At 40.5% G+C, this 26,486-nt stretch overlaps 2 protein-coding genes across 2 annotated transcripts; both read right to left on the bottom strand.

Annotated features, from left to right (window-relative positions):
- Positions 1 to 7,346: 7,346 nt before the first annotated feature.
- Positions 7,347 to 11,598, bottom strand: LOC117305228. Its single transcript, XM_033790048.1, has 2 exons — positions 11,326 to 11,598; positions 7,347 to 8,420 (listed from the first exon to the last, which is right to left on the bottom strand). Exons 1-2 carry the CDS (start codon positions 11,582 to 11,584, stop codon positions 7,429 to 7,431), a joined length of 1,251 nt encoding a protein of 416 aa, XP_033645939.1. The 5' UTR covers positions 11,585 to 11,598; the 3' UTR covers positions 7,347 to 7,428.
- A 2,525-nt stretch (positions 11,599 to 14,123) lies between these two features.
- LOC117305258 (cathepsin D-like) lies at positions 14,124 to 25,970 on the bottom strand. The gene is made up of 9 exons (XM_033790088.1): positions 25,720 to 25,970; positions 22,700 to 22,823; positions 21,691 to 21,814; positions 20,851 to 20,969; positions 19,357 to 19,556; positions 18,445 to 18,567; positions 16,641 to 16,797; positions 16,121 to 16,219; positions 14,124 to 14,906 (listed from the first exon to the last, which is right to left on the bottom strand). The coding sequence occupies exons 1-9, from the start codon at positions 25,776 to 25,778 to the stop codon at positions 14,718 to 14,720; spliced, it is 1,194 nt and encodes a 397-aa protein (XP_033645979.1). The 5' UTR covers positions 25,779 to 25,970; the 3' UTR covers positions 14,124 to 14,717.
- Positions 25,971 to 26,486: the final 516 nt, after the last annotated feature.

Genomic DNA, 26,486 nt, shown 5'->3' with positions numbered 1-26,486 from the left:
AGTGCAGGGTCGCACGTTTTTAGCAAAATGTTTTTTTTTGACAAAATGAACGGACTGACTAATTAAACATGATTTGTGAGATTTTCTTTTCATCACGGTGGTTTGTTTCAATCGTCGGAGTATTTCTTGTAACATTTAGGTTAGGCTTGATGACAAGTCGTTAGGCGCTGCCTATTTGTTACAAACACACATTCTTCCGTTCATGCAACAGTCACTGTGCGATTAGACATTCATGCAACGGTCGTAGGTAGCGAATGGCAGCTCTACTGCCATAGCTATAGCTGAACATCTGACATCACACACTCGAGGCTCGTGAACGCCAGAGACCGGCATCAAAAACTGGCGTGTGGTTTAACCTTTGACTTTTCTAATAGAGATACGCAGTCAAATTCTATTGCGGACGTGACAGCAGTGTACTGTTAGGGCATAATGGATGCAAGTTTATCCAATGTCATTGTATCCAATGGGATCGTTGGACCTGCCAGTAGGGACCTGTCTTTATCCTTGCGGAGGGAGGGGCCAGGCTACAACACTGACTCACACACGTACTGCTGGGATCGAGCGCGGGACGTCACCGTGACTACACCACGCTTATAACAATACCGACTTGATTTAAAGACTATTGAGAATTACCCCCACCTGCATCACGATCGAACGGCTTAAAGACAGTGGACACTATTGGTAATTGTCAAAGACCAGTCTTTTCACTTGGTGTTTCTCAACATTAAGCATACAATAACAAACCTGTGAAAATTTGAGCTCAATCGGTCGTCGAAGTTGAGAGATAATAATGAAAGAAAAAACACCCTTGTCATACGAAGCTTTCTGATGCTTGATTTTGAGACCTCAAATTCTAAACTTGAGGTCTCGAAATCAAATTCGTTGAAAATTACTTCTTTCTCGAAAACTATGTCACTTCAGAGGGAGCTGTTTCTCACAATGTGTTATATTATCAACCTCTCCCCATTACTCGTAATCAAGACAGGTTTTATGCTTATAACTATTTGGAGTATAAATTACCAATAGTGTCCACTGCCTTTAATATTATTACCTTTTTGCAAAAAAAAATACCCCTTGCGCAAGCGCTAACTGTTAAATAATAAAAGGTGACCACAAAGTTGTTGTGAAAGTAACCAAGAAGCTGAGGTCAAGTTCAACGTTCGGGTTTTGTTTTCCCTTAATGGAGGGTCTTAAAAGACCTGCTGGACACTATTGGTAATTGTCAAAGACCAGTCTTCTCACTTGGTGTATCGCAACATATGCATAAAATAACAGTTTTATACTATCAACAGCTCTCTCCATCACTCGTTACCAAGTGAGGTTTTACGCTAATAATAATTTTGAGTAATTATCATGTCCAATGCCATGAACAAAACTACGTTACTTCAGATCAGAAGGAGCCGTTTCGCACATTGTGCTCTACACAACATATCAACAGCTCTCCATTGATGGTTACCAAGCAAGTTTTGATGCCAACAACTATAAGTAATTAATATCAATAGTGTCTCTCGTGCATTTCATTATCTTTTTTATTGTATTCACTGTCAAATTGTAAATTTAAGACAGCAATTCAGTTTTTGACTGCCAGTGTCTTTTTAAAATATTGTTGAATAAATAAACCACTAATAATTTGAAGAGTCCTGTCATTTTCAACAATACTATTGTCCGTGTGGTAGATTCTGAGTGATAACTGCTCCGTATTGTATAACTGGCTATTTTGTGCAATCATGCTCATGACTTCTTGAGCTAAGGTAGTGTTGGAAAATTAATCACTGAGGCTGTAATTAGTTCCATACATGGTAAAACAATTGCGAACTCGTGCAGAATACTTGGTTCAGTCTTCCCATATAGTCTATGATTGTCCAATTATACATGACTCTCTAATTAGCGATTATATGAATTGATTGGCTTCAAACTTAGCTCACTAATCAAATCCAAGGCCATAAATCAAATCCATTATACAATGGGAGACTTTTTGAAAGCTCTGCCACTAGAGGGCAGCAGACCTACCAGGTAAGGGTGCACAACTCATATAGCAAACAATGGTAAATGCTAAAAGTTCAAAAATACTCAAAAAATATTTAAAAGTCTCTCAGCCTCTTGAAAATTAAATCAGATACATTGTCATACACCTAAACTTCAGATTTCTACTCAAGTTTTGGTAGGTCAGCATTTTGGAATTTTGGCTAATTACCCTAGACCTTATCGCAAATACCGGGGCGCGCGCGTAAAGCTTGGAATTAGGTGCATTGTGGTCTAGCTGGTATCCAAATTTGATCCATATATATCCCACAATGCACCTTATTCAACAGTCTGCGCTTGCGCATTGGTATTTGCGAAAAGGTCTCTAGAAGAAACACTCCCCAAAACGCATGCACACCGCTTGTTATCCTTGGGGAACTCGTGTCCAGTACGTCCGGTTCCAGAACAGTTTGGTTTATGCTGGCAATGTGTTATAAAAAACAAAGTACAATTTGGCTAAATCTAAAATACAAAATCAAAAACGCGCAAAACACAAGGTATTTGCTGTCAGTGACCGTCACTCATGCTTCTCCTATTCCTAAGTTGTTGACATTACCTGGTGAAGAGCGCCCTCTCTTGGTGATTGGCAGATAGTCTAAAGTTTCCCATTACCAATCATCTATAGAATTAATTTTGAACCATGGTAAATTCATTCTGAACTTACAGCAAAGATTATATTTTATCGGCTCAAGCATATTTGTATAATATCACACTTTGGTGTGTGGTGCTTTTTTTTCCCAGGACGAACGTGGGTAATTATCTGCACACGTTCGTCCTGGGGAAAAAAACGCCACACACCGGGGTCGCAATCGAAATCCAATAGCTCAGCTTCACAACACACTGGAATAATAAGGCCATGCACATTTTTGGTAATAATGTCAAAGACCAGTATTCTCACTTGGTGTATCTTTGCCTATCTCAACATATGAATAAAATAAAATAACAAACCTGTGAAAAAAATGAGATCAATTATAGTCGTCGAAGTTGCGAGAGAATAAGTTGTGTGTTTCAGATGCTTTGAATTCGATGCTTTGAATTTCAGCTAAGGTCTCGAATTCAATTCAAATATTTTAGCGAGAATTACTTATTTCTCAAAAACTACGTTTTACTTCAGAGGGAGCCGTTTCTCCCAAACACTGTCAATAGCTCTCCATTGCTTGTCACCATCAAGTACGTTATATAGGTAAACAATTTGTTTTTAGCATTTACTAATAGTGTCGACCATGCCAGTGCCTTTAAGACGATTTGTCATTGGGTGCGTTCGTTTAGCTTCCCTGGGTCGACCCCGGTGTGTGGTGTTTTTTTTTTCCCAGGACGAACGTGGGTAATTATCTGCACACGTTCGTCCTGGGGAAAAAAACGCCACACACCGGGGTCGACCCAGGGAAGCTAAACGAACGCACCCAATATTGCAATAGCGACTTGTGTTATGATATCACACTTTCCTTATACCCCCATCACACCGAACTCGTTCTTACTATGGGTGCGTTCGATAAGCCTCCATTGGTCGACCCCGCAGTGCTCACTCGGGTGAGCCCCTGACAAGAGCTAGTCGAACGATCACACTCGTCCTCTCGTGGTGACGGCATGCACCTCAGCTCACCCCCAAGTGACCCCCTCCACAAGCAGGGCACTGGGGGCTGACCCAGGTGAGCCCCGTCAAAGCTATTCGAACGTATCGGGGCAGACCGGGGTCGACCCAGGGAAGCTAAACGAACACACCCTATGGTCGTTCTGGAAAAAAATTAGTCTGGTGCAAGACGGTGTTGTTCAAATCACTCAACTATCGCGATCCCCCGCTACCCCCTTCTCGCCACGCACATTGCTGTCGTCTTGCAACAAGACTCAAATAACTCACAAGGTAAAGTGATAACGAGTTCAGTTTGATGTAGACTCGACTCAAGTCCCAATTCCGTGCCTTTGCCAGAAATTTATTGTTTTGTGGTGCTCTATTGCATTCCCAACCTGTCCGCATTCTCGGGGTTGTATGTTTTTTCTTTATGCGTCGTGAGCTGGCGTGGTCTGCCATTTTGCGGAGTCAAAATTTTGACTCCGCGGAGTGGCCGACCGTGTTTGTTCGCGACGTGGGGGAAGACCGTGCAGTTTCGGGGGGTGTTTGTGTGGATTATTCTGCTCTACTCTCGAATTGTCTATCCGGCCGCATGCAGTTTAAAGTGGGGGACGATCTCGGGCGCTTTTTGGTGATCAACTCGACCGATCTGGGGCAACATGTCTCTTTAATGTGTTTCTGTCACAAATTTGTTGCCTGTGTGTTTATACATCAATATTTTTTTATTTTTTTTTATTTAATAGTAATGTTTTTAATGACTATTTTGTAAACTGTGCATTTCGGCTTTTTAGCCGCTGTATTGCAGTGCTTTAATAAATAAACCATGAATAATAAAAATAATAATTATCGGGACCACGGTATAGCTATAATACGTGTTGACTGCGGGCATGCTTAAAGTCACCTGGAAATAGATTTGTTTTCCTTCTTTCAAACATAAGAGTATATGCTTACGAACAATGAAACAATTTTTTTAGTAATTGTTTGTCACGATTTATATGTTTAAAAAATTAATAAAGTTGTTTGGGGGCTGACTCCGCCTACCCCTTTTGTGACGTCAATCGAGGCAGACTTTGCCTGCAATGCGTATAGTAAACACACGTGCAAAGTACATGTACGTCCAAGTCGTGCGTTGGTACATTTCAAAAAGTGTTTTTTCTGCATTCAGCAGCAATACACCTGGTCGGCATTGCCGGAAAAAAACAAAAACATTTTTTTTTGAAACGTACAAACTCACGACTTGGTCCGTACATGTACTTTGCAATTGTGTTTACTCTACGCATTACAGGCAAAGTCTGCCTCGATTGACGTCACGAACAGCGCCCTCTCGGGTCGGGGTCTACTGTTAAGTTTGTGAATAACATAAGAACTGATTTTTTAAAACCTTAGTTAACTGTTTATTCACATTCCACTCATCAAAACACATATATTAGTGACAAAAGCTTTATTTTGAAAAAATACCACTTCCAGGTGACTTTAAGTATCTCGCACGAGAACGGGACTTGAATCAAGTCTAGGTTTGATGGGGCTATTAGCAAATCGCAGCTGAGATGTAAAAGAGAGAAAAACACCACTCTTTACATTTCGAGTTGTGTCTCTTTAAAAAGAGTGTGGTGGTTTTTTCACTCTTTCAGAGAGATTTCACTCCAGAGTGACAAATCACTAAAAAAAGAGCTGTCCGTCATATGGCTCTTCAAAGAGTGCTTTTTCACTATTTCGCATTTTTAGAGTAGACTGACCTTAAAATAGGTTAGCCTTGCTCAAGGCAGTCGAATTATTCACTCCGAAAAAAGACCGCCGCTGTATAAAAACCCACCCGTATTCCCTGTGCGTAACATCGCACGACACGATCCGCACTTTCCGCATGCGTCGGGCCGTCGAGGCCTCCGCATGCGGTTAGTGGTACGAGTGCGGATGACTTGTGTGCACAGTAGTCGTACGATGTGACAGTGTGTATACGGGTGAGTCATGCGGTGTGATCGCACGCACCACGCACAGGGTATACGGGTGGGTTTACAGCGGCGTCTTTTCGGAGCGAATAATGCGAGTGCTTTGAGCAAGGCTAATATACAAGGTCGTCCCTCCGACAACTTCCAGGTCAACAATGACCCGGATAATAATAATGGCCTCAATTTCAGCCCTTTTGGAGTCATCAAAGGCCCCGCTATCCCAGACTGGACTACTCCATTATGTACAAGGGGACAGGTCATAGAGCCGTTTTTATTGTGTATTTATGTTTATTATTATATTGTGTTGTTTGTTTTTGTTGATAGGGAGGGGGCTGAAAGATGCTGTTTTACTCAAAACCAGAACCCTGATTATATAAACAAGTTGTTCTTTGAGGATGGTATGACTGCTTGTGCTATGGTACGAAGGTTTATAGCCCCCAATGTCAAACAAATTGATGGGCTTACTTGAGACGTCGGTCGTGGAACCTTGGTATCATTCATTGTGGCCAATCTCGCACTTACAAGCTTATTATTACGTTACCAATGCTCTTATTCCCCCTCCCCACCCCCATTTTGATTTCGGGTTAGATTCAAACCTTGATTGCACTTGTGACAAAACTCAGTGTTTCAGACCTTACCTGTGTTATTAGGTTAACATCGAGATGTACCAACCTCACAGTGCGTTGTAGTCATACCATGAAGTCTGCACTTTTTACTTGTAAGAAGAAGTAGATGTAAGATTAACGGATTTGTATTGAAAGTGCTTCGGCGTGGCGACTCTAAAGTGCATGCATTATATGTTGCGTGTCTTTCAAGGCTGGACACTATCTCAAAATAATTTATTGTTTAGCGTGAAACCTCACTTGGACAAGCAATGAAGATCTGCTGGTAGTATAAAGCTACGTTACCCCATTCCCCCTGGAGTAACGTACTTTTCGAGAAAGCAGTAATTTTCCACGAATTTGATTTCGAGACCTCAGAATTATGACTTTGAGGTCCCGAAATCAAGCATCTGGCTGAAAGCACACAACTTCGTGTGACAAGGGTGTTTTTCTTCCATTATTATCTCGCAACTTCGACGACCAGTTGAGCTCAAATTTTCAGTTTTTTTTTTGCATGCATGTTGAAATACGCCAAGTGGGAAGATTGGTCTTTGACAATTACCAATAGTGTCCTGTGTCTTTAATAATCTGCATAATATGGTCGAACATTCTGTAATGTTAAAGGCAGTGGACACTATTTGTAATTGTCAAAGACTAGCCTCCACAGTTGGTGTATCTCATCATATGCATAAAATAACAAACCTGTGAAAATTTGAGCTCAATCGGCCATCGAAGTTGCGAGATATTAATGAAGGAAAAAAACATCCTTGTCACACGAAGTTGTGTGCGTTTAGATGGTTGATTTCGAGACCTCAAGTTCTAAATCTGAGGTCTCGAAATCAAATTCGTGGAAAATCACTTCTTTCTCGAAAACTATGACACTTCAGAGGGAGCCGTTTCTCACAATGTTTGTTACAATCAACCTCTCCACATAACTCGTCAGCAAGAAAGGTTTTATGCTAACAATTATTTTGAGTAATTACCAATAGTGTCCACTGCCTTTAAATGCCATCAAAAACCTCATCAAAACTAAGCCATGCAAAGCACAAGATTTTCTTACTTCATTCTTACGTTAGAAAATTATTTTCTTTTCTAAATTTACCTCATGTAAGAATATACAAGAATAGACAAGAAAAACAACACAAACTTAATGTTTTGGTGAACATTGGAATGGCGGAGCTGCTCGCCTCGCATACTATTTATTCATGACATTCACATAATCCAACTCATTTAATTTAAGTTTCATCATTATTCTCGTCGGCTTAACTAACCAATTATACACATAAATTCAAATTCCAAGTACAGAGGAGGGAAGTAAACGCGCTTGCGGATCAGCTTTTATGTATGCATTTCTGGCCTTTTCGGATTTCCATCTTCCGTGCATGGATATTAAGTGAGATGGGAGTAGGGCGTTTGAAGCTGCGGTTGCCCCTCCCGACCTCAGGCTGTGGAGGCCGAATTTTCGAATATCTGGAACGAATGGTCGGAGGGCTTCTAGTACGATCTCTCTAGTTCTGGTGTAGCTTAGCCCATGAGTAGTAGGAACAAGACCGGTTTTGGAACGTGTCAGTCTGCGAAGTACCGGTAGAGGAGAAGAGTCGGGATCGCCTAATGCTTGAAAATATCGTTCTGTGATTACAACTGGGCAGGTTGGCTGAAATGTTCTTGCAATTGTTATGTTGTTGCCCTGGCGGTATTGATCAGTTTTGGACTTGCATAAATGTACGACGAGACTGTCGGTGAGTATACTACAGTCCATGCGTCTTACGTTACTGATGTCGTTAAAACGAAGGAAACCAGCGTAACAAATAAAGCATACGAATAGTATGCGTAGATCGTCTAATGCTGCACTAGGTTGACCGTGAGCATTGTAAAGTTTTGCCATGATTTCAGGTGTTACCGGTTCCTTCCGGTTTGGGGTAGAGGCTGTGAGTCTCTTGTAGCCCTGTAAGGTTGTTTTGACCAATGGATCCTCTGTAGGTGACGGTAATCCAGCCAAGCTATGTGCCCAGGCGACAGCGGATGCTGCGGAGTCTGCTGCCGTTTTATGACCAGATGAAAATAATGAAGATAAATATAGGGCGAAATCAGTAGGGTTGACGGGAAACGATATGACGCCGGTCTTGGATGAAGCCCATGATTTCCATCGTTTCCAACCATTGCTGTATTTTATCGTTGTTGAGTGTGCTCGTGATGACATCAGTAGTTTTGGTAGGGCTTCGAGGGCAAGTTGCTTTAGTTCCGGGTCAGATGCTGAATGAGAGAGTGCCAACCATCTATCTGAAACAGACAAAATAAAAGAGAGCAGCAAAAGTTGTGCTCCATACCATAGCCAAAGTGCTATGATTATACGTATATGCAATAAATGCTATTTTATGGCTAAATCAGCCGTTCTGCAGACGATCTGAGATAAGGAAATTTATCTGTCGTTTCAAGGATAAAAAACACTTGTGCTTAATATGCACGTAATTGGTGTTGCTACTGAAAACGTGCAACGAAAGCTCGGCGTCCAACACCAGGCTGAGTTATCAGCGCTCAGTGGCCACGTAAAACCCCCAACTTGTGGAGGAACCGTGGACGCGACCAGGATGTTGGACGTAGGTCGCGCTATCCTTACTCCGAGCAAGCTTTATTCATTCATTTAGTTTTAATGTATTTATTAGGGCAAAGGGCGGGTTGGGAGCGAGGTAAGTTGCTCTACTGAGAGTGATCAATAGGCTGAAACGCCCCGGTTTTAAGGGAGAATGTGAAAGAAAACCTTACGTAATCGTTGCACGCTCTAACGAGCGTGCTGCACCTGTCGTGCAATAACGAAAAGAAAATTAACTTTCTTACTTCATTCTTACGTTAGAAAATTATTTTCTTTTCTAAATTTACCTCATGTAAGAATATACAAGAATAGACAAGAAAAACAACACAAACTTAATGTTTTGGTGAACATTGGAATGGCGGAGCTGCTCGCCTCGCATACTATTTAGAGAACGCCAAAGAAAGGGTAAAGCAAAAAAGGCATGAATATGGTAATCTGGGGAAAAAACGAAGGTGATTCGCATATTGGTTATAAAAACCATCCATGTGGTGATGCACGCAAATCGGCATCGGCTAAAATTAGCCTAAATGCAATAAACTGCATTGAATGTTATATACAATCATATCTCTCAATCATACACAATCTTCGCTTTGTCAATTTTGAGCGACTGTTTATAAGGAAGATAGGAACTTTATGCGTTAACTGCACAGTCAGGACAGCTGCCGAGAGGAGCAAGACAAAACCCCATGTTCGAAGATCTGAACGATTGTGAAAAATCGTATCTCAATGCTAAGCATGAAAAATTTGGATACTTTCGGAAAACTGTGCTCTTGCCCAATGATGAAGGGCTGAATGACGTATGCAATACTTTCCAATCTACAATTGAATAATCTAGGTGTGTGCCGTCTGGGCAGACAAAGGGCCAAAATGCTGATGTTGTCCAGTTTGGGATTACTAGAGTGCCTGTTGCTTTGACCGCAAAAATGCGTTTAATGACTTGTATAATAAGGGACACAGGGGGACAGAAATAGTTGTTTTCCGATGTCCAGCTTTGGCAAAAGGCATCTACACCGCATACCGCTTTGCACCAGAATCTAGCGTTGAACCGGGGCAGTTTTGCATTGTGAGGTGAGGCAAAGCGATCTATAGAGTGGGGTCCCCAGAGATTGTCTATGAGATTGAATGACGCAGAATCAATTGCCCAATCATCAAAGTCTTGAAATTTGCTTATCTTGTCAGCGAGTTTGTTCTCATTCCTAGGTAGCCACTCAGGAAGTAAGATGAAATCGTGTTTCTTGGACAAAGCGTGTATTGACAAGGCAATGTTATGTAGATCGGGTTTGACACTACCGCAAGTGATTATCTTTGGCACGTTTGAATTGTCGGTACACCATTTGATAGTTTTGTGAGAAACCACGTGTTGAAGTTCTAAGAGTAGGTTAAGGACCGCTGCTAGTTCGCGCCAAGTTGAGCTTTTGCGTTTTTCTGATTGTGACCAGTTTCCTTGAATCTTGAGATTTGGCTGATTTTCAACATGTCCGCCGTAACCTACTTCGCTGGCATCTGAATAGATGGTCATAGATGGGACAAGTTTGAGTCTGATGGAAAAGCCGTTAAGGGAAAAGATGTTTTGGGCCCAGAATTCGAGTTCAGCTACAGTGTCGTTGCGTAACTTTATCGATTGATTCCAGGAATTACTTGATTCGATTGATCTGTACGAGTCGCGGGTCATCAATCTAGCGATGGGGCCCAATGCTAGGGACATCGAGATCACTTGACCCGTGAAACATGCCAGTTGTTTAACTGGCACAGAATTGTTGGCTTTGTGTGCCGAAAGGATTGCTGAGATCGTTGACAGAAATTTGAACAGTTTCTCCTGTGGTATGTGAAACAACAAATTCCTGGAATCAATGATGAGACCCAAGTATTGTATTTCTTCAGTTGGTTCCCAAATGCATTTTGTTTTACTAGGAACAAAGCCGCTATTGATGATGGTATTTCGCACGATAATTTTGCTACTTTGCGCTGAAGCATGGTCTGGTGAAATGATAAGACCGTCATCAATGTACATGAAAGAGATGATACCCTGAGAGCGCCAAAAATACACTAGCGGCCTTGTTAGCTTAGTAAAAAGGTGGCATGCGCTGCTTAATCCAAATGGAAGGGCAGTAAACATGTAATATCTAACATGGTTATCGCAATGATGCCAGGAAAAACCCAAGTATTTTTGGTGTGGCGGGAATATTTCTACATGGTGATATCCGGATTCAAGGTCGAATGAAAAATACACTTGGTTACTGTCAAGTGATGGGGCGATATGGGTGAGGTCTTCGTACTTGAACTTTGATTTCCAAATGAAATGATTCGGGTGCCGTAAATCTAAGACCAAGCGCAGCTTTTTTCCATCTGCAACGGTTAAAGGGTTACAGCAAAATGGCGGTGAGTCTAATTCTACAATACATCTGTTTGTGATCAATTTGCAAATGGCGGTCTCAACAAACTGGGCGTGGTTTAGGCTGGACTTATTGTTTTTCAATACAATGGGTGGTGGTTCTAGATAAAACGGAATCTTATAACCTGTTTCAATAACATCTAAAACAAAGGGACTTGCTTTAAGAACATTTCTCCAGAATGAAATACAAGGTTTAAGTTTACCTTTAACGCCGGTTGGTATGTGGTCGGGTTGGTCGCCTTCGGCCGATTCCCAGTTCCTAATGACCGGATGTGTCTGAGAATCCGGTGGCTGGGGTTTGCAGTCGTGGTTGTCGTAGTGCACGTAGGGAAGGGCAACTGGTCCGGACGTGCCCGGTAATACCGCACTGGAAACAGGTGCGACTCTCTGGTCGGTATGGGCTGCTGAAACGACTGGTGGCGAAAGGACGAAAAGAATAAGGAGCACGAGATGGGGCTCCATGGCTGTACTGGGAAGGACGAGTGGGCTTTGCCTTAGATTTCTTGAGCTCGGCCTTTTTGGATGCAGCAGACTTTTCTGCTTTTTTCAGTCTCTTTTCGTCTCCGGAGTCGTCTGCCAACTCGTCCGTGATGTATTCTTTAACGGTTGCCCAGCCTTGTGTAGATCTATCTGCAACCTTGATGAGCTTCTGGCGCTGTTTATTCAGCTCTAGAACTGAACTAAGTAGATCCAATCCGGAGTTAAGGTCTCCGACTTTTATTGATGCAATGGCCGATTCTACCATAGCATTGAGTTTTTCGGTGTGTCGAAACTGGTCCTTGTTCCCAATGCTCTTAAATTCGTACTCAATTTCGGCTGATGTACGTTGTTTCTTTATTGCTGATTCCACCTTGGTGTCTATATTGCTTGACAAAGTTTGGATTGCCAAAAGGATGTCTTCGTTTGAAGCCTCAGGATTCATTTTCACTGGTAGTACAAGAATATCTTGTAGCGAGGTAAGTTGCTCTACTGAGAGTGATCAATAGGCTGAAACGCCCCGGTTTTAAGGGAGAATGTGAAAGAAAACCTTACGTAATCGTTGCACGCTCTAACGAGCGTGCTGCACCTGTCGTGCAATAACGAAAAGAAAATTAACATCAAGTTTACCGTTATTGGAAGAAAGGCAAACATTATGAACCATAACACATGAAGTACTGGCAATTGAAAGGTGAGTAACTCATGAGATTCTTCAACAATTAAAATGTAAACATTAATTTTCTTGTAGGAAATGGTAAGAAAGATGCAACCACAAAAATGTTCTTTTTAAAGGCACATGTACTGTAGTTTAGTCTGTTTATTCCTGCAAGTTGCCTGTTAACATTGCAGTAGATTTCATGTTATAAGTTATATCTTGTCGTCCATAAAGAAGGCAAACACAACGTTGTTTAGGAGACGTTGGGTTCACAGGAAACAATTTTTATTTTTTTATTATGCCTTATTTGTTTATGAAAAGAGTCAATTATTTCCAGTTTCTTTGTATACAATTATCACACCTTATAACCAACCTGCAACAATTTCAACAAATGTAATGTTTACAGTTGGGCCAAGCCAAAAGATAATTAGGTGTAATGTAATACTGAAAACAAAAAATGTTAGGTAGACTGATAGGAAACATGTTTTTCTGTTCAAAAGTCCGGCTGGACAAAAAGTATTGTTTCTTGTAACACTAAAAGTAATAAATGTAGTTAAGTAGGCAACTTCTTTGTTTTCAAATTCTTGCCAGATAAATAGTCATGTTTCCACTAAAAACAAGTGGCGAGGTGGACAACAAATTCTTTTTAAAGTTGTATTTTGTTTGTTTTCAGTCAGGCCAAACAAAACATTTAAATATTCGAACCACTTATTCGTTCATACAGATGTTTAATTCAAACATACAGAATAGTTATCAGAGCAGACCAAATAGTTATTTGAATTAGATCAAAATATTTCGTTACACATCCATAAATTTACATACAATAACCTCTATTTCTCTGGATTAGAATGTCATGCCTTACTAGAAATTCAAACCTCAGGTTTCTAACTTTAACAATAGAACATAAAAAAAAATGGGTTTTTAAGTGAAACTCCCGGTTAATTGAAAGATTAAAAAAGAAGTTATTTTATGACGGAGCTCAGTGGATTTTGAGACGGTACTTTGTTCTTTTAATATGCAATTTGCATCTAAACCAGCGGCCGATTTCACAAAACTTTACGCCACTGCTTAAAGCCATTATACAGTTTCGGTAAACACTAACAGTATTGTTCAAGTCCCACACTTCGTGTATCACAAATTATATATAAAACACCAAACCTGTGAAAATTTAGGCTTAATCGGTCATCGGAGTCGGGAGAAAATAACGGGAAAACCCACTCTTGTTTCCGCGCGTTTCGCCGTGTCATGACATGTGTTTAAAACAAATCCGTAATTCTCGCTAACGAGAATTTATGTTGTTTTACCGTTTTCTCAAAAAGTAAAGCATTTCATGGACTAATATTTCAAGAGAAGGCTTTCACCATTAGCTTCTGTAAACCCTGTAAATTATTTGTAAATCTGTGAACTTTTTTTTTTTTTTCTGTACCGAAAGGGTCCAATGGCTTTAAGTCCACTTGCGCAATGTGAGTAGTGATTTAGTAAATAATTCACAAATTTTTTAAATCAGATTATTTTTATTACAGAAATTTTTGTAAAAACATTGTGTCCGTCCCAATTGCCCTTTACTGTAGAAAGACCCCTTATGGAGCAAGTTGCGCCGTAAACATTGCGCAAAGTGGACTTACGCAGTTGCGTAAAAGCAGGTGCGTAAAGTTTTGTGAAATTGGTTGCAGGCTAGAAGCCACTCTTGGTAAGGGCCTACAAGAAAACATTTCTGATGAATATAAGTCTGGGGAGCTGAAGGTAGGAATTGATATTCCTCTTCCAACAGTCCAGATTGTAGGATGGAGGGAAACATGCACCAAGCAAGGAGTTCTCAAGATATGTAGTACGAGAAATAAAACTGTTGTAGTGACTCTTTGTTCTACATTTTAGCAGAGTAAAAGCCAATGAGTGGAAAAAAGCCTTGGACTAAATTGCTTAAGGAAAAAATAATGCTTAGCAAATTTCTGCTCAGCAAACATTAGCAGGCTTCCAGTCACAAACTGTTTTGAGAAATGGCATTTTGGTTGATGACTGTATTCATGTAAGCATAATTCATTTTAATCACAACAAAAAATGTGACAATTTCATCAAATTTGGTGGTTACAATCATAATATTGAAAACCTTTGAGCATGTTTACATCACTATCAAGCTTAAATAAATTGTAGCAATCGCAATAAACATTGGTGAATTTGCTTCTTCACATTACACAAAAATGTAAAATTTGCATATCTGAACAAAAAACCAATGAATCAAAGTGACCACTAAGTGCACCCCCACCCCCATTTCTCAAAAAGTTCATTCCATCCACTGCACTCAGTGACCACTATTCACTCATCAATGGCATCTTCCACCAATTATTTTTTTTAACCTGAGTTTTGTCCTCGGAAAGGGCTAAACAAGTGGTCAACTTGATCCATCTACGTTTTTTTCTCCCCAACCACCCCAAGAAAAACCTGTCATTTATAAAACCAGGGTTCTTAATACTCCCCCTTGATTTCTACACCCTTGACGGCATCAGCGAACCCTACACGGTTGTTCACTCGATCAAACTCGGAGTAGTATTTGCCGATGAAGATGTCGCCGAGGATCCAAAGCGGGCCCAGGGGTTTAGGGACGTCCATTCCGATGAATCCACTCAGGCAGAGTGTCTCTCCCATCGTGGTTTCCTAAAACGCAGAAAGATAACAAGATTATATATTTATCATCGATGTAACATATCATTTACATATCATTCATAAATACCTCAGACAGTTTCGCCATTCCTATTGGTGGAGAGCGCGTTTTGTGGGTGTGTATACCAAACCTTTGTTTTTGACCAGTAAAAAATGTTAAAAACATGGGCGTGACACGCGAGCTTGCAGCTGTTCTTATAAGACAGCTTCTTCATTCCTATTGGTCGAGAGCAACGGCTGAAACAGTTGTGCCACATCACGCGAGACGCGCACAGCATTCCCTTATAAGGAGTTGTTTACCCGATCAGGCCGAGGGCCTTACCATTTCATAGCTGGAGGGGTGTTGTGTTGAAAGAAATCATTGAACAATTTTAATTTATGCATTTATTTTACTTTTTGACCAAAAAGTGTCGATGTTAATGACCGAAAAGGTATTTATGAATGGGAATCAAAGTGTGTTGAATCGATTTTCAACTAGTGGTCAAGAACCCGGCCTCGTTGGGATTAAACCACTAGTTGAAAACCTCTTCACCACACATTGATTCACCACACAGGGGTCAAACACATCGCACTCAAGTGATGGTAGTCTTTTGTCAAGGCCTTCCTAGATTGGACAGCTTTGTAGAGCCGCAATCCCCATTGACTGGAAGGGGAGAGCAAGCATGTGAGTTCAATGGCGTAGCAACAAGGGCCTTTTACAACGTGTTGGTGGTTTGGAGTATGAGCTATGCATTATTCATAACTTGTATGCAAAGTGCTGAACGATTAACCAATCAATTTGACCAAATGTAACAAAAGACTTGAGTTCACCCGAAATACCAATAAACCAATTCTGACAACATGGGAGTGAGTTTGGGGTGAAATAAGTTTGGAAATAACGTTTGGAAATAATATAAGAGAAAGAAGGATCAATATCTTGGACATAATCTGGAAAAAAAGTTTGGGTGAATGCAATAGACCAGAATTCATCATACCAAAGCATGATTTACAAACTAATCCAAGATGGATGATCGTTGTTTCCACAGGCAATACGCTGACTCCATTCGCTGCTGACTGGTTTGGCTTTCGTCAGACCGAAATCAAGTTCTAAAAGGTTCTTGTTGCTGCGCCACTCCGTGCTTAGTCAACATATCAGGTCAAAAGGAAACTTGACGAGGTAATACTTTATAATAAATCCGGGTTTGGGTATCAGTCTTTGGTATAATTACCTTCAAGACGTAGTCCTCTGGTGTCAGGACAAAGTCTTTACCATTGAGGGTGAAGACAATGTTGGGCATGGTTGGGATCTTATCACAGCTTACAAGATACTGCAAGAGAAAAGAAAAATGAAGACGACTTGATGTAAAATGACAAGGAAAATTTACTAAAAGGCACTGGACACCAGTGCTGGTATTTAGAAGTAGTTGAGCGGGAGGTTGTCTACAGTCGATGCCAGTACTTGTAAATCCAATGAACATGCTCAAATAATTTTCGTCTCCCCAGACGAAATTTATTTTTGTGAAATTGTTTTACTCATTTCTCAGAAACTACCGCTCCTCAGCAAGTAATATTTTAGGAGAAACTTTCTGCCATCCTTATCTACAAACCGTGTTAGTTTAATGTAAATCTGTGGGCATCTGTGTGGTACAAAAAGTACTCAAACCCTGTAATCACACAGCAAGTTGGACTGTGCTAAATCTTGTTTGTCTTTGCTGCCCTCTTGTGTCCAATTAACTCCAATGAACTTACTTCTCCTTTGACGAGAGGCGCAGCTCCAATCAAAGTTTGAATCTTTTCCACTTCGGCTGTTGGTCCGGCCAAGAGAGAGGTGCCAGTGTCGCAGATTGCCTCGCAACCACCATTGCAGAACTTGCCAAGAGGAGTTTTTCCCTCTCCGACAGCCACCCTGAATTGACAACAAGATAATTTGATAGAGGCTGGAAAACTTTGAGATTTAAATCTGGATAGAAATGGAGGGTGGAGGAGGTAAGGGTAGGGGTTGAGGGGTTTGGTTGAAGGGTAAGAGACAGCCACTCTGAATTGACAACAAGATAGTTTGATAGAGTCTGAAAAACTTTGAGACTTACATCTGGATAAAAATGGTGGGTGGAGGAGGTACATGTAAGGGTAGGGGTTGAGGGGTTCGGTTGAGGGTAGAAGAAGGGGGAAGGGTGGATGGTTAAGGGTAGGGGTAGGGGTCGGAGGGTAGGGATTGGGCTGAGCGTATGGTGGTTAGGGGTAGAGGGCTAGGTGTCGAGGGGTTGGGTTGAGGGAAGGAGGTGGGTTAAGGGGTGGGCAGTAAGGGTAGGGGTTGGCTTGGGTCAAGGGGAGGAGATGGTTTTGATGGGGTGAAGGTAGGGGAAGGGGTTGATGGTAGGAAATTGTGAAAGGAATGGAGGGTAGGTGTTGGAGGGTAGGGGTAGGAGAGATTGGGTTGGAGAGGGTTTGGGTTGAAGGGGAGGGTTTGGGTTGAAGGGGAGGGGTTGGATGGTAGGGGAGGGGTTGGATGGTAGGGGTTGGAGAGGGTTTTGGTTGGAGGTTACGAATTAGGGTAGGGTAGGAGTTGGAGGGTAGGAGTTGAAGGGTTTGGTTGGAGGGGCTGAAAAAAAACAGCTATATGCCACAAATACATGTAGTTTTGTTGTACTTTCCAATGTGGAAGAGTCTCCTTACAGTGCGCCCTCTATATTTTGTCCTGGGCAGGACATTTTTTCAATTTATCGGACACCATTACACAGCTATAGAACATCACTGCACATTAAATTATCCAATGATATCATTGTATTTGATGAAACCAATTGGCATATCCCGTGCCTGTTTTTATCCTTGCGGATACAGACAGTGGACCATTCTGGCCTTCTCTTAGAGTGGGCCCCTGTCTTTATCCGCAAGGATAAAGACGGGTACCTGAGACTCAGATCCAGTGATTCCATTGGATACAATGATATTATTGGATAAACGTGTGGTAACATGAGCTTAAAGGAACACGTTGCCTTGGATCGGACGAGTTGATCTATAAAAAGCGTTTGTAACCCTTTTTTATAAAATGCATATGGTTGGAAAGATATTTTAAAAGTAGAATACAATGATCCACACGAGTTTGGCTCGAAATTGCGTGGTTTTCCTTTTACTGTGCGAACTAACACAGTCGGCCATTGATGGGAGTCAAAAATTTGACTCCCATAAATGGCCGACCGTGTTAGTCGACGAGGTAAAAGGAAAAACTGTGCAATTTCGAGGCATGTTTGTGTGGATTATTGTATTCTACTTTTACAACATCTTTCTACCCATATGCATTTTATAAAAAACGGTTACAAACGCTTTTCAAAGACCAACTCGAACGATCCAAGGCAACGTGTTCCTTTAACATAGAGGCCCAAACAGTATTGGACTGCGTATCTCTATATGTGGAATAAATGTAGGTCAAAGGTGAAAGTACACGCCAGGAAGTGTGATGTCAGATGTTCAGGCTAGCCTTCTCTAATCTCCTAGGTGGCCTATAGAGGGCGCACTTTACTGTAAATAGTCCATTATTCATGTCGTCTCTGCTTACCCATCCATGTTGAATTGCCAGTAGCCCTTCTTTGAGACGGGTACATACGAGAAGTTACCAGTGTAGTATTTAGGATCTGAAGAACCCAAGATGAGCTCTCCGCCAACTTTAGCTCCTTCTTTCCTAAAAAAATTTAAATCAATCAAATATACAAACATTATGGACTCTAAAATATTATGGAATCCAAAATATTATGACTCCTACTTGAGTGCATGAGATATATGACACAATGCTACAAACCAAACAGTACACCTCTATCACGTCCGCCATGCCTTCAAACAGGCTTATTGGTACAGAAACATTGGGAGAAATTTTACATAGGTTGAAAGGGGTGGCTGGGGACACCTGGACACTGATCTTCTAAGCTATGCTCTCAGCCAAATTTAGCCGCATGCGCAGAGACTTCATCACGATGACGATGAACTGTAGCATCATTTTGAGCAAGTTCCTCAATGCATAACAAAAATACTCAATTTAAGTATGATTTCGATAGAAAATTTACTTCAGTTAAAATCTATCCACCCAAAATCTCTCAAAAATAAATTGCTTGAAAAGGCTATGTTGGGTAAACAAAGACAAATTTGCTTTTCTCCATCCATTGGTAAATGATTACCTGCGAGGGAAGAAGATGGTTCTTGTGATTGATTTAGCTTAGTGGCCCATATTTTTTGCCTGGACTGCTGAGATGGGTAAGGGAATGAATAAAATCTGTTTGTTTTTATCAACCTAAAAATGTTTGTTTTTGTCACTGAACTATGCAGGGCCCAAATGAAAACTAGTCATTTTTTACTGATTTGGCTCACCCTGGGTAAATACATGAAAGGGAATAAATAAATAAATGAATAAATAAAATGGCCTAGTCAGGGTTAATAATTGAAAGGGCTTTGAGAAGCGTTCGGGTGACCAAATTACCTGTTAAGATAGAAAGAGAACACGTTCTTATCGAGCGCATGTTGGGCCATCAGCGTGTCAAACACGGGAACCACTCGGTCTACGGAGATCTCAGGATATCCCATCCCGAGAATGCCGTCAAACTTAGCGACGATGAAGGTGATTCCGGGCTCCTTCAAGGCCGCACCGAAGGTTTGGTTGTAGGCAATCTCACTCCCAAGCTGTTCCAAGAAACAAAACAATCCAAACAATTGTTAAAATTATGAGCTTTAATAAAGGGGTATCAGTTTGGTAATTGACCAATCGTTGATTCTCAAAGATTTTATTGCAAACGAAGTTCAAAACAACCGATCCTCAAATCTTGCATCCATGTGAGCGGTAGTTGATCGAAAAAGTATAATTCAGGCAGAAATTAAGGGATAAAATTGTGCCAAAACGTTATATTGCGCATTTGTTCCCCTTTTTTTTATGTTTTGAAAAATGGGTGCGTCAATACATGTGGGCTAGTGAAAAACCTGCAGGCGATCCAGAATGTTGGTTGACTTGCCCAGCCAGCGATTGGAGAAAGGATACCCCAGCTAACCATTTACATTGACAGTCTAAACCCTAAAACAGTGCCTTTTTACACCTGGGTGAGGAGAGGCATTCAGTGGCTTTCCCATAGACACCGTTCTTGTCAAACTACAGCCTTATCAATGTTCAGAATACATGAGATTTCTAACCATACAGATTTCAAACCATTCACATAGACAATCTCTACACTCAGACCTTCTACAACTGGGTGAAGAGAAGCATTTATGGTTAAGTGTCCTCTCTATTAGATTTACCACAACATTATCAATGTTCAGAATACATGAGATTTCTAACCATACAGATTTCAAACCATTCACATAGACAATCTCTACACTCAGACCTTCTACAACTGGGTGAAGAGAAGCATTTATGGTTAAAGACAGTGGACACTTTTGGTAATTGTCAAAGACAAGCCTTCACAGTTGGTGTATCTCATCATATGCATAAAATAACAAACCTGTGAAAATTTTAGCTCAATCCGTCGTCAAACTTGCGAGATAATGAAAGAAGAAAACACCCTTGTCACACAAAGTTGTGTACGTTTAGATGGTTGATTTCGAGACCTCAAGTTCTAAATCTGAGGTCTCGAAATCAAATTCATGGAAAATTACTTCTTTCTCGAAAACTATGGCACTTCAGAGGGAGTCGTTTCTCACAATGTTTTATACCATCAACCTCTCCCCATTACTCGTCACCAAGAAAGGTTTTATGCTAATAATGATTTTGAGTAATTACCAATAGTGTCCACTGCATTTAAGTGTCCTCTCTATTAGATTTACCACAACATTATCAATGTTCAGAATACATGAGATTTTTAACCATACAGATTTCTAACCATTCATATTCATGTACATGAAGACAATCTCTACACTCAAACTGTGCCCTTCAACAACTGGGTGAAGAGAAGCATTTATGGTTAAGTGTCCTTTCTATTAGACTTACCGCAACATTATCAATGTCCAGAATACCTGAGCAGGCTCCTGTACCATACTGGATAGAAAATGCCGTTCCATTCTTCTGGAAGGTGGAGGATGCCTTCTCATCATACTTATTATGAGTTTCTAGAAATAAAAATGGAAAAACATAAGAATCATAAAAGACGTAAACTACCAAAGCTCTTGGTTTTTCAATCATCATCATCATCATCATCATCCTTGGACGGAATAGTAGAAGCATCTTTGATGAAATAGTGCCAGGTTGCTTTGTCCCTCATGAGTTGTTGGGTCTCGTTTGGACTGAGATTAGTGTCTCTGGTGATGGTGTCTGTGTAGCTCATTTTGTTCCTGCCATGATTTGGATGTCCGTCAGGAGGATTCCATAAGATCAGTTTCGGTATGGGTTGATCAGCTGTACGCAAACAGTGACCAGCAAACTGTAGACGTCTCTGCATTACGGTCTTGGATAGTGGCGGTAGATTGCCATATACCTCCCTGTTTGTAATATGGTCACGCCAATGGATGTTTAGAATTCTACACTACAGTTGAGTGTAGCAGCCGTTAATGCGATCATTAGTTATTCAATGTTACATAGATTGGTAACAACTCATTTTCATGTTTATCTATGCATATAATTAAAGTTAATTAAAGTGCGCCATGACTTATACCCGGTTCATACTCCCTGCGAAAGCAAAGCAAATTTTGACATCACAGCAAATTAAACACATTTCAACTGTTGCGAACTACAAATGTACTTGTTGCAAATTTCTTCAACATCAGGAAGTACGAACCGGGCTCAAGTGTTACGCCCGTTCACTTATACATGTTATAGGGTTTTATCACTTACTGCATGCGATGTCAAACAGACTGCAGTCTGCGCTTGGAACCCATAGGTTTGAGCTTCCAGTGTCAAAAATCACGTTGAAGTTCTGAGGTGGTGTTCCGATGGTAATAGCTCCATAATACTGGGCCTAAACAAATAAAAAAGTAAAATATTAACAACCTTTTCTGTAAAAATCTGAAGAAGAAAAAAAAAGTTTAAGATTTTAATAAGATAGCATACTTCCTCAAGGATCAATCCTTGGATCAATTCTTGAAGCACAATCATAAGCCACCACTAGGCCTAACAAAAAGATTTTTATGTTTCCCGTAACCCAACTGACCGTTAAAAACTATGCAAACCAAGAAATTGTGTATAAACAATTTGAAAATGTGATGAAAAAAATATCTCTTTACGAACGGCGTGTTTCACTTTTCCATCAGAATTCAAGACTTTAAAAAAAGGAATATTTGATCACAATGTGTAGGCTCAATTCATTGCCAGTTGACATCCAGAGCAGACGCCATACACAAAAAAAAATTAATTAGCCGTTTGTTTATGTCTAATTTGGTTTTGTGATTTTGTAGTGCCTTTTCTGTAATTGTGTATACCTGCTTCCTCGTGTAAAATGTGTATGTTTCAACTTTAACGGCTTTTCCTCAAATATAGCAATAACAACTTTGTCTTTCTCTGTAAATGTTTCAGAGAAAAGGGATACAGTCAAGGCCATACAACTTATTGCAAGGCCCCATACACAAACATTTTGGAAACTTCGCCCCACCTAAACCATTATAGCTCCATAATTAAACATGGATAGTTTTGTTGATCCGGGCTCGCCCTTGGTGGACTTCGAAAACAAAAATGTTATTTAGTGCCCACCACTAAAATTGGTCTTTAACCTTGCTCTTGACCACCAAAAAATGTTTACAAAAAAGTACAAAGCAACGTTATCTTATTTACATGGCCGTAGCCCTTATCTCGAGTTACAAAAAGCTTTTTTAGTTTCAGTGAGTCGGTCACATTGTTTTACACTTACATCCATGTAGTCAATAATGCGGACTGTTCCATTGCTGGGGGTGAGGTACTTTGTGTAATGTTTCGCAGTCAGCCCCTGTTCGGATAATGTGTGTCTCACTCTGTTTGTCTTGTACAAGGGAATCCTGAAAAGCAAAAAAAACAACAGAGTTTGGTTTTCATTTCGATCATATGAACAGTAACTTTTATTTTGTAAACTTCCTTGTCTCGATTAAGGGTTTGAGTTTAAAGTACAAAACACAAACGCCAGATCTACAATTAACTTACACAGTTTAAAGATAATGATGGAATTGGTGAGAAAGGCCAGGTTCCCTTAAAATATCACTTGCTAGCCTGTGCTGTTGTTTTTGAGAAATGAGTATTCAATTTTACGAACATAGTTTTTCTTTCAGTGCAGGAAAAAAGTAATGGTAGCATGTACAACAGTACGCGACTACTACTGAAAACATTGCTCTATAATTATGACTTTCAATGTTTTACGTTTTACTTCCTTGTCTCGGTTAAAGACAGTGGACACTATTGGTAATTGTCAAAGACTAGTCTTCACAGTTGGTGTATCTCAACATATGCATAAAATAACAAACCTGTGAAAATTTTAGCTCAATCGGTCGTCGAAGTTGCGAGATAATAAAGAACGAAAAAAACACGCTTGTCACACAAAGTTGTGTGCTTTCTGATGCTTGATTTCGAGACCTCAAATTCTAAACTTGAGGTCTCGAAATCAAATTTGTGGAAAATTACTTCTTTCTCAAAAACTACATCACTTCAGAGGGAGCTGTTTCTCACAATGTTTTATACTATCATCCTCTCTCCATTACTCGTAATCAAGAAAAGTTTTATGATGATAATTATTTTGCGTAATTACCAATAGTGTCCACTGCCTTTAAGTGGGGTAATAATTTGATCTTTAGGCTACTTGATACTTGTCTTCCTAAGTGTAAGCAAAACTTGCTGTCCTGGATATCAAGTGCAAGTATTTTCACAAAAAGGTGATCAACAAATTGGAAAAACAAAATAACAAAGGAGAGAATAGCCTAAAGGGTGTATTTCAGCGGAATCGACCCAGGATAGGTTACATTGGAAGTAACAAATACAGCAGATTTTCAGGGACATCCTCAAGGTCAATGAGAGCTCAAAGAACACATACTGACATCCCTAGAGCCTAATTTTTGCAAAAATAAAAATATTTATAAAAAAGAGAGAATTGTGTAATTAATTGTAAACAAAAGTAGAAGAACCAGAATCATTATTGTTGTGAAAGATGTCAATCTGTTTTATTTTTTATGTATGAGCAGGGCCCAATTTCATAGAGCTGCTTAAGCAAAAAATGTTGCTTAAGCAAACAAATCTTTGCTTTGTAAAATCAGATTACCGGCTAAGATTCCACTCAATTGTTATGCTAAGTAAACAACAGCTAAATATTAGTCACAAGCAATGTACATGGCATAAATTTTTGGCCAGTAACATGTGTAAAATAAGCAAGCTAATTTCGTGCTTAAGCAAATTTTTTGCTTAAGCAGCTCTATGAAATTGGGCCCAGGTAAAGGGATAGCCAAACGAACAGCTCATTCTCATAGTTCTAGGTAGTAGGACTCTTAGGAGCATCCATGGTATTGGTAGGAGGAGAGAACCACAGTCTTTGACAGTCTGTGCTGTGTCTAGCTAGACTCTAGTCTAAACTAATTGTATTCTATTTAAATTATTATATAACAGATGCCCTTAGAAGGTAAAAATATGGTATTATTGTCAAAATGTCAAACATACAGGCCTACATCCTAAGCAATCTCTTAGTCTTAGTCTTAGAAACAATAAAACAATCATAACAAATTAGACATAACAACATCATAGTTTTAGGCTACCCTCTCCCCACACACTGAGTACACCGGCCATGCCTAGCCCTGGTAGGACATCAGGTACATGTAGTGCCACCACTGCACTGACGTCCTGGGCGTATAAAGGTTCTTTGGGAAGACAAATTTGACTACAATTTTCTTTATTTTTTATCTGATTTGAGAAGCTGAAATTCCGTTTATATATTCATAGTGTCCCTCACTATATTCTCAACGATTTCACAGCTAACAAATATATCCATGGAAGAAATTATGTCGAAGTTCTGCACTGGCGATGTGATCATCGTGTACCAATTGATAGTGTGAGCCCAAGTGCGCATGGCTTTAAGTAAAGTGCATTATCTTGCCGCTATTCGCTGTCAACTGGGTAGGGGCCGTTAACTCGCCTTTAACTCCTCCAATATACATTTTAAAATCCAGGAGGCATAAAACTGTAAAATATTCCAGCTCAAACAGAATTTTTATAAGTTTCAGGTTGAATTTCGTTTACAAAAACAAGTTTTTTTTCTTGTGAAAAAAAAAAAATGTCTAAGCAGCAAAGAAAGCCGTCTGCGACCATCTTGCTTTTTTACAGTGCTTCTGCTACATGTGCGGACAACAGAGGGAGCTTTCCTGCGCGCGTATATTTTTTTCTTGGGCCGGTTAGCATGCGCTATTTAATTATGGTAAAAAGTGGCCTCATTTGTCCTGGGAAAAAAATACCCTTCCAGCACATGGAGTCTGTGTACAAGACGTCAATGCTCGGTATAAAATAGTTCTGCGCATTGTCACTGTGTAAATTGCTCGCTGACTTTTATCCATCTGCTTAGTGTTTGGTTTACGCAAGTTGACAGCGATTTGGCTGCCAATAGAAGGCCGCCAGTGATCAGTGCAAGAAAGTGTCACAAAATATTAACACCAAAGGAGAAAATTCAACAATTTTAAATAATGCGAGCTTGGAGTTCGAACTACATTCCTACAACATACATACAAGGAACATGTGAGCAAAAGTTCAGACTCCCGAGTTAGGTGGAAATATTTGTAACAGATTTATGAATGTTTTTTACAATGTACGGGACCTTTATTATACCCTGGACTCCGTCGCGTTGCCTGCAACGGAGGAGTCCAAACTGGGCTACGACCAGGCCCAGAATGCTAGCATGGAATGCACTGCACTGAAAACAAATCTCACCTTGTTGCGTTAGCGACTACCGCTGCCAGAAAAACTACCAAGGCGATCGCAGTCTTCATCTTGAAATCACGGTTTTTAAAACCACGAGAACGGAAAAAGAACTTGTTGCTCACTCGCAAGGAAAGACACAAATGACAAAGGCAGAAACACAGCTACTTGACTTTGCACTGTCACGGGGTCCACTCTCAAAACAAAAGAATTGTTGTTTTGCAGCATGCCAAAGGCCCAACTCACTGTCATGTGATTTTGATCATCTGATACTTCGCTGGTTCCCGAAACAAAAAGCTATTTGTTGAGTACATCATATCGTATTGCACTGGCTGTCTGCGTTGAAAGTAGACTTGATTCAGTCGATTAAGTTTATTGTTTGTATGATAATATCCGCCCCCTAGCGGTAGGAACAGTACATAATTATTTTTCTGTTCAGCTGCTGCTTCCTCGTGTCTCTAACGCTCACTCGGGTGAGCCCCTGACAAGAGCTAATCGAACGATCACTTCACTCACCCTCTCGTGGTGACGTCATGCACCTTGGGCCAGCCCCCAAGTGATCCGCTCCACAAGCAGGGGGACTGGGGGATGACCCGGGTGAGCCCCTGGAATGACGTCGTCAAAGCAATACAAATGTACCGACGGGCACAGACCGGAGTCGACCCGGGAAGCTAATCGAATGCACCTATTATCTCTAGTGATATGGCTACCTGTTCTTCACTGGGACCGATCTTTTGTTGATAAAGCTAAGATCAAAAGATACTTAATAAAAGATTCAT

Source organism: Asterias rubens, chromosome 22 (assembly GCF_902459465.1).
Source record: "Asterias rubens chromosome 22, eAstRub1.3, whole genome shotgun sequence".
Taxonomy (NCBI): Eukaryota; Metazoa; Echinodermata; class Asteroidea; order Forcipulatida; family Asteriidae; genus Asterias; species Asterias rubens.
The sequence above is the reverse complement of the archived record's forward strand: the minus strand, read 5'-3'. Positions and strand labels throughout refer to the sequence as shown.

Coding starts and splice junctions, on each gene's coding strand:
- LOC117305228 (XM_033790048.1), bottom strand. CDS start 11,584: ATGGAGCCCCATCTCGTGCTCCTTATTCTTTTCGTCCTTTCGCCACCA. Junction 8,421..11,325: donor CATACCAACCGGCGTTAAAG/GTAAACTTAAAC, acceptor TGTCTGTTTCAG/ATAGATGGTTGGCACTCTCT.
- LOC117305258 (XM_033790088.1), bottom strand. CDS start 25,778: ATGAAGACTGCGATCGCCTTGGTAGTTTTTCTGGCAGCGGTAGTCGCT. Junction 22,824..25,719: donor GTAGTCGCTAACGCAACAAG/GTGAGATTTGTT, acceptor TTTGCTTTTCAG/GATTCCCTTGTACAAGACAA. Junction 16,220..16,640: donor CGCCTCTCGTCAAAGGAGAA/GTAAGTTCATTG, acceptor TTTCTCTTGCAG/TATCTTGTAAGCTGTGATAA.